This window comes from Anabrus simplex, chromosome 3 (genome assembly GCF_040414725.1).
Source record: "Anabrus simplex isolate iqAnaSimp1 chromosome 3, ASM4041472v1, whole genome shotgun sequence".
NCBI classification, from domain to species: domain Eukaryota; kingdom Metazoa; phylum Arthropoda; class Insecta; order Orthoptera; family Tettigoniidae; genus Anabrus; species Anabrus simplex.
In genome coordinates, this window is record NC_090267.1 from 134,702,944 (window position 1) to 134,722,434 (window position 19,491).

The window sequence follows — 19,491 nt, forward strand, 5'->3', positions numbered from 1 at the left end:
CAACTTTGGCCTGTGTAGATTATGTAACAGTATAATACATACCCCCACTTCCAAAATCAGCAGGTTGCAAGCTGGAAGAATATAATGAACTGCTTCTTCACCATCGACTACTGTGTATACTGAGTAATATACTTTAACCTTGGTATTGAATTCTGAGAATGATACCTCCCTTTCTCTTTGCAAAGTCATTCTTTCTCTGTCCTGTGACATTCGAGAATCTCTTTGTTGGTCATTTTCATTGTTACATGATAAATTAATTTTTTTTAATGCAATGTACTACGATCTATATTTGCTTTCCATCTTGGCATGATGGGTTATCATAGATTTTATGTAGATAATGAAAAATCACGAGAAAACTATTAATTATTATTTTGTAGCATGTTCAGCGATTATTGGCCGAAGCCGTTGATAGCTCGCATGCTGGCTCGCAATCTACTCAGTCACTCTGAAGTTGGTCATTTACAATTCCTTATTTCAGAATGGAGATTGCACAAAAAGTTGAAAACGACAATATCTCTGAAATTATGTATCGAAGATTCCGTGGTGGACAGAGGTGAAAGAAGGGTGCGGGCATGTATGGGTCTATATGAGGCAATCAGAAGATAATTTAAAATTTTAAAATCATAACTATACTCCTTTTTCTGCTGGTTTTTTTTTTTTTTCAGATGCCAAATTTTAACAAAACGAGTCGCTCAGCGACGGAACAAGATTTCAGGTACAGATCTAGCTTGTTAGCTTAGATACAAGGTAGGAGAAAACAGAAAAATCAACAAAATTGCTAATTAACCATATGAGCTTACAACTCCCAATTTTACAAATATTACTTGAGCAATATTGCTCCATCCACTCAATAATCAAGGAGACAGATCTCCCAATTTCATTTACAGACTATTCACAATGTACAGTCTTCCAAGAGCACCTTTTGCTCCACAAAACAACGTTACTGCCTTCCAAAAGGCACCATTCAATATTCACACTAACATCTCTACATGAATAGAAAAAGCGTCTATGCCCTACAAATTTATCTGGGAGACTGCACTCCAAACCGTATACCCTTACAGCCTTCTCAAGGCAACCTTCAACTTTTACATTTACTACTAGAACATCTTTGCTCAATAAAATTTACACTTTCGAGGCCTGTTGAGGCACAACCTACATTTTACAATTCAAACAGAATTCACTGTCTTAAACACTCCACAGTCTAACCACTTAACATAAATAATTGAATTTTACAGGAGTATCGAATATCCATTCTACCGGGGTTTTGTGGGCAAGAAAAAAAAAAAAAAACACACACAGGTTAAAGTTACTGGCTCGAAAATCAAAATGATGCAGAAGCAGACACTTCCACTCCTTGAAATTTGCACTAAAAGATTAAAACCCTATTTGGGCTTCAGGCCCAAAGTTACAGAGGCTAATCCTATACTACTGAGGTGACTAGATGGAGAAAATTTAAGTTACAGACAGAGAACGGTTACAAAGTCATAGTCTCCTCAAAGTCAAGTTGGGAGGGAACTTGAGAGGGTGTCACGCTCTCTGTTCCCAAATTTTAGCTAAGAGCTTTTCGGCTTGTTTAAAATTTACATTATAGAAGATTGGAAATTTATGGTTACATTATTAAAGATAGGAAACCTTCCCCTCGAGCTAGCTTTCAGAGGCTATCACATAGTTATTAAATGGCTGCCATTACCTTAATCTGCTGGAATACTCGATGAAGGGCGACGCGCCCCCGCCTCCAGTATTAGCACACACTCAGTAAACTGGTTGATCAATAGGACAAAGGTAGCTTGAAAAAGTGCCAGCTTTTATACCCGAGCAGAAGGTTCTAGAGAGCTCTGGGCTAAGGCCCGACACACCTCCAAATTTTATTGGACAATTAAGTATGTACAAGAAAACCGATTATTGGTTGGAAATTAAATACACAAAATTTTCTATTGGCCAGCATCCAAATTTGGCGGGAAGAGATAGAAGCGTAGCAAACTGTGATACACAAAAAACAAAGACTAATCAACTCAGTTTAGGAAACCTTAAAATAAAAAATTACTTAAGGATTTTAATAGTTCCTCTTCACACTACTGTAGAGGGCATAACATAACTTTTTTGGTAGAGACATCTGTGAAGAAAAGTCCAAACTTCTTGCACAAGTGTTGCAAGTTTTATATTGAAGACGGCCTTCTTTAAGGCGCTTCATTGGAATGAATGAGGCGGGTGTACCTCTCGGTACAAATTATAAAAGTTGTTTTAAAAGAGTAAGTAAATATAAAGTTGTTTTTGAATTTGATGTTTTTTCTTGCAACTGTATTATAAAAACAAGTTATAGTGGGTTATGTGTTAGAGAGAGATATATGCTGTCGGGAACTCTGTTTGTAGACATCTTATGCTGAACAATTCTTACCCTCATAATATAAATGTATCTTTAATGGTTTAGTCAGTGTAAGCTAAAAATAAAGGTGCACGAATAACCATTTTTTCTTCGACTTGTTTCACTGAAATCGTTACTGCTCGGCTTCCTTTGGTCATCGATGAATGTTTCTTTACATGAACCTTTCTTGAAAAATGCTTAATAGAATGGTGAAAACCGCATCAAAATCCATCCAGTGGTTCTTGAAATTAGCCAACACAAAGACGGACAGACAGACATGATTGTGGGCTTCATTTTAAGAAGTGGAGATTATCATTCATGAAATTATGTTTATATTTTAAAAATTCTAATAGTAACCTGTTAAAATTTTATCGAATGTGCATCTTAAATTTTTGCAGCTAAATGGTGTTTGCAGTATAAAGACTACAGTTCGTTGAATATTTATACATGTATGTTGAGTCCTCAGCCCTAAGGCTGGTTGGATCCTCAACAGCTCTGCCATCAGCTGTCTTAGATGACCTAGGCATCACTGAAGATGTATGCTAGGGAAATGAAGAGTGAAGTAGTTTCCCATTGCTTTCCTCACCAAGCCAGCAGTTGCTGTTACATATATATGCCAAACCCACCGAAATGCATGCACCAACCAACCCCATGAGAAACTTTTTCACGCCATTCATAACAGGAATTGTCTGCATAAGGAATGACTTTTGAAATGACCAAGGATGTTTAATTTAATTTTAATCAAGCTACTAAATTATGAGTGTGTGTCAATGATTATATCAGACAGTTGACATCAAGCTCTAGTAAAAATATGTTCATGAAAAGTGTAAATAAGCATGGACTTCAAAACAGATTTTGTTAAACAGATGGATCAGGAACAATTGACATTAGCTAGTGCCAGCAGGGCTGCCAACACTAACGACCACGTCAGTAAAAATCTGATTTCCCTCTATTCCAAGTTAAAACACTTCCGTCAACACATCATGGCGGAAATTTATTATGTAAAGGAGAAGCTATTAGTTCTGCAGCAGGGTATTGACCAGCACGAAGCCTGCCCCGATCAAGCTGAACAATACAGTTTCTCTCTCTGCTAGTTGCTTTACGTCACTGATAGGTCTTATGGCGACGATGAACAATACAGTAGGCGGAAGTGTTTCCTCATACACGGGATGAAAGAAAAACCAGCTGAGAATTTCTATGCCAAACTGATAGAAACAGTAAAAACTAATCTGCAAGTAGATTTAACGATGGACGACGGATGACATCGATCACGGTTATAAACTGGGTCCTCTACACAGATCAGCTGCGGAAGTGGTGACCTCAGAAACAGGCCAATTATAGTTAAATTCGTCCGGTTTCATGTTCATGATCATGTCTGGCTTGCTAAAAAGTTCTTCAAAGGTACCAAAATATTGGTTACATTGACTGCTACCAGAAAAGAGCTGTTAAATCGAACCCAAGACCAGCTCAGAGTGCCTAACATTTGGACCCAGGAAGGAAGAATCATAGTTCTAGGCACAAACAAAAATAAATTTACAGTGATCAGTAAAGCGGAATTTAAAGCTGTTATTTCAGGGCTAGGTGATTAGCAGAGTACATGCCGTGTGGATTTATGTTTTAATTATAGGTGGTTTTATTATAAGTTTAGTGTGAGTGAGTGTTCAAATGATTTAAGTGGCTTACGTATACAAGAGGAAACAATGGTACCACACTCCCTGTTTATCAGCGACGAATCACATGACTGCTATGTCATGCGTGTTTAGCCCATGACGACGGTACACTGCACAGGAATGAAGGTCCTCTGCTCAACTCTGGGATACTTCATGGTTGGTGTCTCCTTGATGTTGGGCATATCTGGAACTATTGAGTTACGATAAACATCTACATCACCGCTTAACATGCTCGTACACACGATTACAACTATTACTATTGATTATAGCCTGCGCGCAGATGTGAGTTCAATCTGTGTGGCACTAAATTAAGGAAACTAGCCCGGTTGTAATCCATCCTTGGCAGCGGTTATATTTTGAACAACGTTAATTATACAACTCGCGTACCCGTTAAATAATACTTATAAATTTTATTACAAGCTATTAGAATCATTCCGTATTCACGGTTTTCACTTTACAAGGGTGAAAAATGAAAAAACAAACGATGCAGATGGAAATGAACAATAGTAGCACATGGTGAGGTTGTGGACCTCATAGTTTTTTGTTTTCTTAGGTAAACACAGTTTTTAGTTTCAATTATTATTTTAAATTAACACCTTTAAGTATAAATTTTATGTCGTCATTAGCTCTTGTGAGCTAACTTACAGCGATTGTACTTTAGTCTAACAAAAGTTTCATAAAGAAATATGTCTAGTATGTTTGAATTAAGACATGCTGCACTTGGTGTTTCAAAGCAGCAGGTGAATGAGACAATGAGTGAGTGTGCGACTGACTGAGACTTGTCGTGACCCTAAGGGATGTACAACAGGCTGAGGACTTGGGTTCGGAGTTCTGGGAGTGTATAGTCAGATTGGCAAAGTTTAAACACTAATTATATTCTACACCCAGGATATTCACACATCAATATATACAATAATATATACAATATAAGATCTCTGACACCATTTACTCTCAATCCCTTCTCAACTTCAGATCTATGAGAATGTCTTTAAGTCTTGTTCCTAGTACACACAAGAATACTTATAATGCATATATTTACTGTTGAATACTTAACTACGGAGTATAGCTGATTCTTGTCCAGCTGACGTCTTCACTCTTCTCTTCTTGTCTTCTCCTCTTCTGCGTAGGTATCCCTGGAACTCGTTAATCTTCGCGGCTACGTGAATTATCCCAATTACAATTAAGCTGCTAGTCTATAAGCTGATATTCCAACACCTACTTTGACAATCGGTGTGGAGAATCTTTGTGATTGTTCAGCAACAAGTCACACTCAGTTCAAGAGCCTGATACCCCTCTATCTTACTATCACTTTACTGCGTCTGCGACTGAATGCTAAGTCTACCAGTACTCCAACAGTTCTCCCTAATTAACTATTCACTCTTCTGCGCGATACTGCCTACCGTCGAAAAGCCTCCTTTGAGGTCTACTAGTCCAAAAGTCTTCTTCGAGGGATCACAGTCAAAAAGCCTTCTTCGAGTGTCGTGAGTCAAAAAGCCCTGTTGTTTACAAGTTACCCAGTTATATAGTTTATTCTATTCTTTCTCGAGTAATCCTACTGATTCATATACCACCACCACAAGTCACTAGTTCACGTCACAACTGCACTGTTCTCCGATTGGTTGTTGCGCACAGAACCACCCTCTCACGTTGCATTACACACATTGTTCTAGAACATTTGGAAGCTGTTTCTACGTCTCTTACACGTGACTCTGTATATTTCTAACCCAAAAGAAGTGCGCATTTGACTTACACAATGTTTCACAATATTGACGCACAAAGCTCTTGGCTTACGAGCTCCCAAAGCAATATCGAATATTCTAAATCCTTCTTTGAAATATTCTGTTATTTCTCTTATTATTATTACTGTCATTTATGAATTATGAGTTATGGAATATACACAAACTCTCCTATCATTTCCCTTCATATATACATGCGTTCATATGCCTGCTACTTTTAAATCACAGGCTTTCCACCCTGGAGTTCGCGGATTCGAATCCCATTCGAACCCGTTCGCTCTCTCGTTAATACGCGGAAGGCGCGTCGTGAGCCGCCGTTCACGACAGACTCAATGAGAAAAGAAATCCAAGAATATGTGGAATATACAAAATGCGTCAGCAATAGGATGATGGTGATGAGACTCCAGTTTGAAAATGACATGAAAGATCTATTTCAGTTGTATGCCCCACAAACGGGTTGCATAGATGAACATCTAGAGGACTTTTTAGAGGAAGTGGAGAGACATATAGAAGATAAGGAGGTGCTATTGATGGGAGATCTAAATACACAAGTTGGAATGGAATGACAAGGAAAGAAAGATGTTGTAGAGCCCTTTGGATATGGAAAGGTAAATCCAGAATGCGAGTTGTTGGTGGATTTTTGCATGAGGAACCAAATTATTTTTGGAAACACCTGGTTTACGAAGAACAGTCAGAAGATTACAAAGTATGGTTGGGGAGACAGACGAACAAGGACCCTGATCGATTATATAATCATAGAGAAAGAGTCGAATCAAATCAAAATCTCTTTATTTGCAATTGAGGTGTCTACCTCTGTGGCAAATGGTACACTAAAATACATTATTGTCAAGCACTAAATATTAAATTAACAAGAAGAAAATTTTCCTATAATACAATATTATACAATTTACGCAAAAACACACAGCTCATCCTTAATCAATTTATATTGTTTACAAAATTCTACTTATATCATCTCCTGTACTACTTACAAATATAGTCAACTGGTATACAGTATGTGGAATTACTTCAAATGATACTATACAACTGATATAAGATTAAAATTTACATTGCATTTATTTACTTATTATTTATTTTTTTCTCATTCTGGAACCTAAACCTGCTGCGTCTTAACCAGAGCCCCTTATGCCACCACTTTTCAGAGTTCCTGAAGGGCCTTCACAGCTACCGTAGCGGTCCCAGGGCCCTTGAAGTCCCCACTGTACTTCACCCCTACAGGCAGTCCCCTACTTTGGCTCTCTAAACTCCTTACACCAGGGGATGGAATTAATTTATTCACATACATTTTTTATTTACATTAACCTGCACTGGTTGAATGCCCTCTAACATTTCATTTATTTTCTCTGTTCCTGTTTATTCTCTTCTTGAATATCTGTACAGATTTTGGAAAAGGATCAAACACTACCCCTGGTAAACTGTTCCACTCCTTCACACCCTTCCCAATGAATGAAAATTTACCCCAATCGCTTCTGCTAAAATTCCTTCTAATTTTATATTTGTGGTCAGTTCTGCCGATATAATTATTTTCCAACTGAAGCCTCTCACGGATCATCTCCCCATGCTTCTTCTTCTGTATAGGCTCTATATAATCCTGTAAGTCTAGTTTTTTCCCTTCTCTTACTTAAAGTTTCCCACCCAAGTTCCTTTAACATTTCTGATACACTACTCTTTCTCCTGAAATCCCCTGTTAGAAATCTTGCTGCTTTCCTCTGCACACTATCTATTTCTTTTATTAGGTATTCTTGGTGAGGATCCCAAACACTGTTTGCATATTCCAATAATGGACGAACCATACTTAAGTAACTTTTCTCTTTTAATTCTTTGTTGCATCCTTTAAGTAGCCTCATTATGACATGTAACGATCTGTATGCTTTCCCAACAATGTCATCCACATGACCCTTCCAGTGCAAATTACTTTCAAATCTCACATCTAAGTATCTGCACTTGCCATTTTTTGGGATAACTACCTCATCCAAAGTATATTCAAATTCAGTTTTAAAACTCCTCTTTGTAAATGTTGTAACAGTTGATTTGCCTCCATTAACCTTCATATTATTCTCTTCAACCCATTGTTGGATACTCTCAAGGTCCATTTGTAATTCTGAACAATCCTCAATGTTATTTATTTCCCTATAAATAATTATGTCATCTGCATACAATCTTATTTTTGATGTTATATTTTTCCCTAAATCATTTACGTATATTAAGAAAAGTAACGGACCGATTATACTACCCAGTGCAATTCCCTTACAAACTTTCTCTTCCTGCGATACATTATTTCCTACTTTGACTTTCTGAACCCTTGAATTTAGAAATGTTTTTATCCAACGTGTAACCCTTACGTCTAATCCTATTCCCTCCAATTTCTTTAATAATATTCCATGTTGCACTCTATCAAAGGCTTTGAAAAGATCTGTGGCTATGCAATCTAACTGGCCTCCTGAATCCAATTGATCTGATATGTCCTGCTGAAATCCCACCAGTTGTGCCTCACAAGAAAATTTCTTTCTAAATCCGTACTGGCTTCTCATGAACCAATTTTTATCATCACATATTCCTCTGATGTACTTTGATACTAAGCTCTCCAGTATTTTACAAACTATACTGGTCAGGCTGATTGGTCTGTAGTTCTCTGGTTTCCTTTTATCACCCTTTCCTTTATAAATTGGTATTTTTATAGATTCCTTCCATTCCTTTGGTATTACACTATTACTTATGACATAGTCAAAGAGAAATTTTAAATAAGGCACTATGTACCACCCGTTGTCTTTAACACTTCCCCAGTAATTTGATCACTTCCTGCTGCTTTTCCATGCTGAACCAGTTGGTTTTCTCTGAAAATATCTTTATTTGTGAATGAGAAGCTTCTTGTTTCCCTTTGTGCCTCTCCCTATCTTCTGTTTTGGCTTCCAACTCCTGGCAATCATCTACTGAATCTCTGAATTCCCTCTTAAATAGGTTTGTTTTCTCAGTATCTGTTAAATAGTGTTCACCCCCTTCTCCCACCATTTTTAGGAATTTGGATACCTTTTCCTTTTTGATTCCTGATATATGAATACAGCTTTTTCCATTTCCCTTTGTGGTCATTACCCTCTTGAAGTATGCCATTCATGTAATTCTCTTTTGCTTCCTTTTTCACTCTATTCAGTTCCCTCATTAGCTGTTTTCTAGTTTCTCTACTCTCCCTACCCTCTTTGATTTTCCTGTTTACTATTCTACATTTTCTTTTTAATTTTCTTATTTCCCTTGTATAAGAAACAGGGTCTGAGGTCATTTTACCCTTCTTAACAGGTACAAATCTCTTTTCTCCTTCCCAAATGATTCCTTTAAATTTAGCCCAAAGTGTATCCACATTACTCCCTTCACTTATCCAACAACTGAATTGTGATTTAAGGTAAGTCCCAAATTCGACTTTAGTTTTTCAATTTCTTGTCTTGTGTGACCCTCTTATTAAGCCTTTTTGGTACCAGTCCTACATTCATTATTACAGCCTTATGGTCACCTATTCATTCATTTACCTCAGTTTTATCAACATTTCCCATGGTTTAACCAAGAATACATCTAGTAAGTTACTGAGACGAGTCGGTTCTTGTACTACCTGTGTAAATCCTCCCTCTCACCGGAAGAACCTTTTAGAGGTTACAGCCATGCCTGAAGAAGTCTTTGGTGGAGATCATAAAGTTGTGATAGGAAAATTGAAAGTGGGAAAGATTGAAGAACCCTTATTAAGAAGAGAGAAAAGAATTAAAGTATGGAAGTTGAAGGAGAAAAGCATACAAGAAGAATTTCAAAGGGTACCCAGGACGGAGATGGGGAATGTTGAAGATGACTGGAAAAGATTTAAGGAAACACTGGTTGAATGTGCAGAAAAGGTATGTGGTAGAACATCAGGAAATGTTAAAGACAAAGAGACACACTGGTATAGGGTAAAGGGTAAATGATAAGGTAAGGATTAAAGTGAAGGAAAAGAAAATGGCATGGAAAGCATGGAAAACATCTAAGACCGAAGAAAGTAGAAGAAAATATGTGGAGGCAAATAATTTGACCAAGAAAGTAGTGGAGGAAGAAAAGAGGAAAAGCTGAGCCTTATTCAAACAGAAATTGAGATGGGCCTTATTCACACAGAAAATGAGAGATGATATGCAGGGCAGCAAGAAATTACTGTATGGTAACTTAAGAAACAAAGAGAGAGATCAAGTAAACACCAGATTTGTGAAGGATGAAGGTGGCGTAATATTAACAAAACAAGAAGAAATAAGAAATAGATGGAGATAATATTTTCAGATGTTGCTGAACATAAGAACTGATGACAGTCTTTCACTGGATGACAAGGAAAGGCAATTAGTTGAAGAAATGGATAAATAAATTACAATTAATGAAATTAAAATGGCAGCAAGAAAGATGAAGAATGGAAAAACTGCTGGAATAGATGAAATTTCAGTGGAGATAAAGGCAGCTGGAGCTGTAGGCCTGCAGTGGACATGCCTAGTTCTCAGGATTGTCTAGGAGAGTAAGGAGGTCCCTAATGATTGGCAAAAGGGAATAATAATCCCAATCTTCAAGAAAGGCGATAAGAAGGTATTGAAGAACTACAGGGGAATTACTCTAATAATCCATGTTGCTAAGATAATGGAAAGGATACTGGAAAGTAGGATTAGGTTGAGGGTTGAAAATCAGATACAGGAAAATCAGTTTGGTTTCAGAAGTGGAAGGTCAATAATAGAGCCAGATTTCATTATGAGACAACTAATGGAAAAGCACTGGGAGTACAGGAATGATATGGTGATGACATTCATTGACATTGAAAAGCAAATGACAGTGTCCCCAAGACTAAAGTTTGGGCCAGTCTGGTGCAAAAAGGAATTGGACAGGGATTAATAAAAATGATCATGGCAATGTACAAGGAATGTTGTAGTTGTGTGCAAACACAAGTTGGCAGGACAAGTTGGTTCAGAATGACTAGTGGGCGGAGACAGGGAAGTGTTCTATCGCCAATCCTGTTTACAATAGTAATGGATCACATTCAAGAACAGCAAAAGCAACATATGGAGGAAGAAAAATGAACATCATGTTATTGCAGATGATATTGTGATTTTGGGAGAAGAGGACAATGAAGGTTCAAGAACAGTTGGATGTGGTGAGTGGGGAAAATCGAAGAATGTGGATTAAAAATAAGTGTAGAAAAGAGTAAAACTCTTGTTATGACTAGAGGGGAGAAAGAAGGGAAAGGTCAGATTAGACTTGCAGACAAGCCCCTGGAAGTAGTGGACACGTTCAAATACCTGGGGAGTGAATTAATGGAGAATGCTCGACTGGATGCTGAGACTAGTAAGAGGTTCAAGCTGGAAGCTGTTTCTATCATCGTGTAAGAAACATGTTATGGGACAAAGATGTGCCAATGGAAGCAAAGGAAACTATGTACAAGTTGCATTACGTACCCGTAACAACTTACGGAGCAGAAACTTGGACAATAACAAAGAAGGATGAGAGTCTAATACAGGCAGCTGAAATGAAGTTCTTGAGGAGTATGATACAGAAGAGTAGAAGAGACAAAATAAGGAATGAGAAAATCCCAGAAGAAATTGGAGTGGAAAAAGTGAATGAAAGAATAGAGAAGAGCCGACTAGGACGGTTCCGGCATATAAAGCACGAGTGACGAAAGAATACCAAAAAAGGTGATGGAAATGCAAGGAAGGAGAGGCTGTGGACGACCACGATTGAGATGGAAGGACACAATCCAATGCAGTATTATAGAAAAGAACCTGGACTGGGACACGGTGTTGGAGGAGGAGTGGTGGAAATACTGAAGAAAGTGGAGAGGATCCATATTTTCCCCTACCCAGCTACAGATGGATAAAGGGAAATGATGATGATGATGATGATGATAATGATGATTATCATGATGTTTAAAAGGCAGATAATGCTAATTATGAAGTCCAATGTGGTTGAAATAATCAATTCTGCAGAAAGAATTCATTCATGAAAATATTAATCAGAAGTATAAATAATGTTTCAACATGTCAGAATTGGCTGAAAAAGAAGACTGTGATGAAATATCTGACTACTCCAAATATAGTTAACTACTACAGCGAAATCCACTACTTAATATATAATTACCGAGCTCGATAGCTGCAGTTGCTTAAGTGCGGCCAGTATCCATTAATTGGGAGATAGTGGGTTCGAGCCCCACTGTCGGCAGCCCTGAAGATGGTTTTCCGTGGTTTCCCGTTTTCACACCAGGCAAATGCCGGGGCTGTACCTTAATTAAGGCCACGGCCGCCTCCTTCCACTTCCTAGACCTTTCCTATCCCATCGTCGCCATAAGACATATCTGTGTTGGTGCGACGTAAGGCAAATAGCAATAATAATAATAATAATAATAATAATATATAATATATAATTAATTTAAATAATCCTAATTTTTGCTGAACATAGTACAGAGGGTTGCTCCACTTAAGCTTGGACGATTTTGACCTACCATTTGTCCTAGGCGATTCCTTTTCTTTAGACCTGGTTGTGCTCGATGTGATGGCCACGGGCATGGGCTAATGCCCTTTATCTCAATTTTCGCACTAGAGGACTTCTATGGAGTACAGGAAGAGGAATATTGTTCCGTACTTCCTTGCACACTTTCAAAAGACCCTCAATGTGCAGAAGAAAAACCCCCTTTTCAGGAAACCAAAGTCCAGAAATCCATCAGTGAGGCATCCAGTGATTTGACAGGGATGTTACTTAATGGTATGATACGGATACCCGTCTCTGCTTCTTTTCTTTCGTAGTAGGTGACTGATGATCTGGTAGTATGACTGGATGCTTTATGCATGTGTATCAATACATTTGAAGCATCCTAACCGTATAGCGGAGGGATTTCTTCATCGAAATAGGGGTCCATGACATTCTTTGGAAGTATGTAGCATTGATATTCAAATTTTTTGGCACTCTGAGGATTCTGAATTTACCTAGGGCACAATATACCTTGAACCCGCAAACTTTTCTTTGTTTTCCTTGACAAAGTTTCAGTGCTCTTTTTGGCCTTTTGGGCGGTAGTAATTGCTCAGGGCTTCTTGGTGTCATCCAAACAAATCAAAGCTTCATCCAGGGTAACGACAGACTGCCATTTATCCCCTCCTAGGTACTTTTCGTATAATTTTCTGACATTAGTGAGCAGTTCTTTAACATCCCTTGCTTTCCAAGAATGTCCACGTGCCTTACGCCGCGATACCAGGTTCAGATCTTTAAATATACGGTAGACTGTACCTTTAGATGTGTTTGTGTGGCTGGCAAGGTGTCTTCGAGTCGGTGGATTTTCCTCCAGGTCAGCAGCCTTTACCTTCTTAATGATGCCCGGAGTCCTGGAGGGTCGAACTCTATTCTGCGGCAGTTTTTTCGAAGTTGTTGTTTCTCATACTAGTATAAATGGTCCATTATTGGACATTATAAATTTTCCAGCTAACTCATTCCTGGTTGCCAGCGTTTCGCCCCCGTGTGCTAAGTTGGGCTCATCAGTTGAACGGGGGCAAAATGCTGGCGACCAGGAATGAGTTAGCTGGAAAATTTATAATGTCCAATAATGGACCATTTATCTTGGTATTGTAAATTTACTCATTCGGGACAAATATTTCAGGTTCCCTATGGGAATCAACATCTATATCAGTTGTTGTTTCTTGCGGGAAACCATTTTATCATATGTAATTTTATCACATTGCCTACAGAGGACTTACTAGTGTTGAGACCTTTCATTTTACACTGTTGTACAATCCTTGATATTGAGAAATTAGCATCGGAAAGGCCAACAATGTAGCCTTGCCATACATCTGCAATTCGGCAGGCCATGAGGCAACATTGGTATGATAAGATTGTACAAGTCACTTCTTTAAATCTCACTAACCAGACAGAACAAAAAGACCGATATGTAGCTGCTTCCAGGAATAACACATGCACTCAAAGTCGCATCCTGTATTAACTGGGGCAACCCTCTATACTTTGCTGATTCTGCTGTTAACACAGTTGGCTTACATTCAATGAATATTGTATTTTCATTATCAGAGTAAATACATAGTAAGTTCTTTTAGCTGTTAAGGTTTACTGTTCTACTTTATGTGTGTGCTTAACTTGTGGGTATACACACTCAGCAAGAATATAATAGCTGAAAATACTACAATGAAGTTGGCTTGGTTGTTAAAAATTTTTATTTTCCTGTTGTGGTTTCTTATCAAGGTACTAATTAAGGTTAATACACATGAGACTTCTGAAATGGGAATTTTTGCTGTGGAATCCTGTTACTTTATCCATTCCCTTTTCCAGATTCTTTCTGGGTAATGTAGTACAGTATACAAAAGCCCTTCAGCTTGCTCGATCTCTCCACCACTTCTCTTCAAGCACTGTATTGCTATCGACTCCTTTATTTCAATACAGTCCATTACAGAGCTCCTTCATTTCATTCTAAAACATCCCCTAGGCCTCTTTGCAGTCACTGGATCCATTAATATTCTGTTGGGAATTCTCTTCCCTGGTATTCTCATTATGTGTCCAGACCATTTCAGTTTTGCTATGTCATACAGACTCTCATTCTTCTCCTTATTTCTTCATTTTGTATTCTGTCTCATCTTGATTTTCTCTGTATGCTTGGATCTTACTTTGGTTTCCCTTAGTCAGGGTCCAGGCTGCTGAAGCATAGATCAATATAGATGTAAGATAGGATGAGTATAAAACCTTCTTGGACTTAATTGGCACATCCTTGTTCCAAATAATGAAACAGTGGCTCTCGCACACTGGTAGAAACTTGCAGATTGATGTATTTTTTAATTTCTGCATTCAAATTTCCATTCTGTAATGACATGCTGCCCAAATATTTAAAATCTTTCAGTACTTAGATGTTCATTTCCTATTCTTATCAATTACCTGGCTGTTCTATTACCTCTTGTCGTTATTGAGTCTTTTCACAGCACTAATAGTTACTCTAAAATCCCATATATCTTCATTTCATAAATCATCTTGTGTCTGTACTTCTTCTTCATTATCTCCCCTAATTACAGTGTTGTCAATCAATCAATCAATCAATCAATCATTCAATCAATAATTGTCTGCAAATAGCATAGAATTTACTTGCTTTCCCTACATCTTCTCTCTGATATTGTGTAGAATTCTATCCATGATGATAATGAAAAGTAAGGGGGTCAATACACTTCCCTGTCTTAAACCTGTCTCAACTCTGAACCATTTAACTTGATGTACTTGTGTTCCGACACAGCTTTCACAGTTTTGATATACTGTTACCATCTGCATTGTTTCATTCCCAGTCTGTGCCACAGTCAAAGCTTTTTTATACCAATTGCCTTGGGACACTGTCATATGACTTTTCTACAGAAAAGTCATTACCATGTCCTTACCATATTCCCAGTACTTTCCATCATTTGACGTAAAGTAAATAAATATTGGGTCAAACGTGGACCTGCCTCTTCTGAATCCATACTGCTGTTCTGCAAGTTTTCCCTCTGCTCTGTCTCTTATTTGTCTATCCAATGTTCTTTTGAGGATCATAGCTGTATGAGAGATGAGTGTCGCTCCACTGTAGTTTTAACCTCACCGTAGGACTCAATGCCAAATTAAAACTCCCAAGCTTGCTTTTGTTTCTTACAAGCATATCTATTTTTTTGCTTCAGTTTTATTGTTATGAAGTCGTGATATCTTTTTAAACTGGTCCTATTTTCTTTTTTAAGATTTGTTTTCTTTTATTTAGAACGACGACGACGGTGGTCTGACACATACAAAGGAGTTCCTAGTTCTGATGAAGAAGATGAAGTTGATGGCAAGGAGAAGAAAGATGAAGGTGAAATGACAGAGGATGTTAAATTAAAGGTATATATGCCAGTTCTACAATTTTATGTAAGTAAGAAAAGAGACTAGGAGTTAAAATTTAAAATTTCAGTGTATATTTGTAGAGTAAGTTCCTGTTTAAATTTCTTTTTAACAAAAGATAGTTAATTTGTTTTACATCTACCTCTCAGATTTCAATAAACCACATGTGTTGAGTCACATTTATTTCCCTTTAAATTTACTCTTCCCTATTCTTCCCTATTCATTTACTTATTCTTCGCACTTTTCCCTATTTCAGTTTTTTCTCTTTATACATAAATTTTCATTGGAGCAACATACTACTTTCACTATTAAGCTTTTTGTTTCTGTATTGACAGCATATTTGAGCTATCATTTTTCTAATTGTTCACGAAGAAAAGCAATTCTACATTGATTTTTTACTGATGTAACAGACCATTGATATATACCAGGTGGTCCACCAGCCACTTGCGATCCAGTTTTATGCATCCCTTCACATTTACTACAATTCTGAAAGACATTGGGTCCTTCTCCCTAATCCAGGGTAATATAACGAGACGTGTGTTTATGGGCTAGAAGGCAACAGGAATCGTAAGCACCACTATTAATTCATTATGGGTACCTCGAACAAACCTGTAAAACGAATACAGATACGCAGAACACATACTTCAAAACAGGAGGTGGACGCACAGACTGGGAGCATGGTACTGTATTAGGTCAAGTGTCGCCGTAGCTCATATGGGGTAAGCGGGCGGGGACCAGTTGCCTGGGATGTAGTAAGATTGCATACTTGATGGCTTCCAAGGACTGATTTGTTTATTTGACCCTGTAAAAGACCGTATGTATTGTTGCATTGGGTATGGTGCTGGGTTGGACAAGGATGTGGAGATGATGGTCTGAGGCCAGTATAGGCTGGGAAGTGGGCGCCGTAGGTGAAGTGTCGCAGTAGCTCACACGGCTAGCGCGTGGTAGGATGCGTGATAGTTGACAGAGCTCAGGGGTTGGATGTTTCACGTCCCATGCAAATATTTTTTTTAAGCCAGTTGCCTGGGATGTGGCAAGGTTGTATACTTAATACTGGTACTTTTCACAGACTGATTTGTTTATTTGGCCCTGGAAAGGGCTGTTGGTATGTAGCTGGGAAACATGTGATAGGATTTCAGTTATCCACGTCATTTAACACAGCACCTGCTTGAACTGACGACCTCCGCGGTCGATACAGAGCTGCACGCGATGTTGTAAGGACCGTCTGGCCCGTTTCAATATCTCTGGCGAAACGGATTGGCTTGCCTCGGTGGTGAGCTGTCTAAGGTGACAAGGACTGGCCGGCTCCTGTGCATACACCAGTTCTTTTTACATGGCCACACAGAAAAAAATCAAGGGGCGTAGGATTGGGCGATCTGGCGGGCCAGGGGACAAGTCCTCCCCTTCCTATCCATCTATCAGGATTCGTCGCATGGAGATAGTTCTGGACAACTACCGCCGCATGCATTGGAGCTCCATCATGTTGAAACCACATCCTGCAGTGGTCAAGGAGTGGCGCATGCTCCAAAAATGGTGGTAGTTGATCTTGGAGAAACCACAGAGAGTGTTAGCTGGTCAGATGGCCCTCAAAGAAATGGGGACCGATGAGGTGATCACTCATGATTCCACACCATACATTCACGCCCCACTGTACCTGAAATTCGGTCTGTCACACCCAATGGGGATTATCCACACTCCAGTAATGCATATTATGGCAATTAACAGTTCCATTGTTGTGGAATCATGCCTATTTCATAAATAAGAGAGTCGCTAGAAAAGCAGCATCAGTGTCCACATGCTGTAGGATCCATTGACAGAACACCACTCGGGCATTGAAATCATGACCATGGAGCTCCTGATGTAAGTGCAGATGGTACAGGTGAAACCGGTGGGTATGGAATATCCGCATAACAGACCCTCGGCTGATGTTCGTCTCCTGTGCAATGGCCCGTGTGCTAGTATGAGGGTTACACCAGATAGCGTCAAACATGACCTCTTCTTTGTCAGCAGACGTCACGGGATGATCTTGAACAGGCCGTGTCCTTGCCAGGGATGCGGTATCCCGCAGGTGTCTTTCTACGCTCCAAAATGTCATGCCCGTCAAATGTTGTTTATCTGGATAGTATTCTTGGTACGGGCACTGTGCCTGGTATGCATTCTATGTAGCTTCTCCATAGATAAGTAACATATCCACATACTAGTTGCTGGAATACATCTCGAGGCAGTGTATAAACTTTGTGTTGTGAATTGCTTTGAAGGAGGGGAGTTCACGCAGCTACATACTTACCTGCCATCGCATGTTGTTATCATTCCAATGGGGCATACTTTGCCCTACCTATGGTCTACGGAGCTTAGAACACGTACGACATAGCTAACTGGCCACAGACCATCATCTCCTCATCCTCGTCCAATGCAGCACCATATCCAATGCAACGATACATATGGTCTTTTACAGGGTCAAATAAACAAATCAGCCCTTGGAAGCTAACAAATATGCAACCTTACCACGTCCCAGGCAACTGGCTGCTAAAAAATAATTCTTATATGGGATTCGAACCTCCTACCTCAAGCACTATCCACTATCACATATCTCCCTGCCCGTTTGCCATGTGAGCTACTGCGACATTTGACCTATGGCACCCACTTTCTAGCCTATACAGTACCGTGCTCCCGGTCGGTGTGTCCACCTCCTGTTTTAAAGTACGTGTTATGCGTATCTGTACTCATTTTATGGGTTCATTTGAGGTACCTATAATGAATTACTAGTGGTGCTCACAATTCCTGCCGTCTTCTAGCCTGTAAACATCTCGTTATATTACCCCCTGTTTAGGGAGAGGGACCGATGTCTTTCAGAATTGTAGTAAATGTAAAGGGATGCATAAAACTGGCCCGCGAGGGGCTAGCAGACTACCTGGTACATAACCACTGTCTCATGACCACAATCAAGACATTTTATACATGAAGGCTTCAAGAAAGGGCGTTTTTTTTTCTGGTTTTTTAATGTGTTTGTCAACAAGAACGTCAAGATTTTTTTTATTTTTTTTTTATAAAGGCTCCTTTTAATGTTGTGTTTTTAGTGTTAATGTCTTATGCTTGCTTTTTAACTTCATATACCTTTTTTAAGCTGAAAGAAGTCCCAAAGAGACCAAGACATGTAACTTTTATGTCTAATTTCTTAAGGCTTCTCTCAGAGATATTTGTGTATTGACTTATATTATTAAACCGCATTTCACACTCCTTTTATACTTTTGCTGGTATTAATTCACATTTCTGAAGGTGACAGGATTACTGCATGATTTCTATTGTAAGAGACAATATAATGTACTGCTTATTAGGTTGAGTATATCTGTTCTTGTATATGTATGAAACTAAAAGTTCAAACGGAATAGTATTGAGTTTTCATTCTTTATTATTTGGTAATGTTGAATGTGACCTGAACTTTCAGAAAGAAGAGGAGGAGTTAAGCAAGATTGCTACCGGAATTGGGAAAGTTTTCCTACAGAATGTGAGAGAACGCGAGAAATTACGGCAATGGAAATTGGCGCATTTAGATCCACGAAATGCCTCAAGAACTCCCTCTGCAGCTCGGGAACCCACATATCGTTTGCGGTATGAGTCGCCGATCAATGCATGTAAGTTGTATTGAACATAGCTCTTCTTGTTAAAAATAGTTTATAATCTTTGAAGTTACATTTTTTATATGAAAATACATGATTATCTGTGTATGAAACTGTATCATCAAAAAGGTAAGAAATATCTATTGAGTCATATATTTGTGAACTTTCTTACTTAGTCAAGAGAATAAAGATAACAAGTAAACATAGCGTATTTACACTAATATTCCCCA

The 19,491-nt window shown here is 38.6% G+C and overlaps 1 protein-coding gene across 6 annotated transcripts in view; it reads left to right on the forward strand.

Moving 5' to 3' along the window:
* The window catches only part of Unc-115a (Uncoordinated 115a), a 475,062-nt gene that overhangs the window by 324,452 nt on the left and 131,119 nt on the right, over positions 1 to 19,491 (forward strand). For all 6 annotated transcript variants that reach the window (XM_068226596.1, XM_067142724.2, XM_067142725.2 and 3 more), the window contains 2 exons: positions 15,526 to 15,644; positions 19,090 to 19,276. In XM_068226596.1, coding sequence (XP_068082697.1) covers positions 15,526 to 15,644; positions 19,090 to 19,276 — 306 coding nt within the window. The remainder of the gene's footprint in view (positions 1 to 15,525; positions 15,645 to 19,089; positions 19,277 to 19,491) is intronic.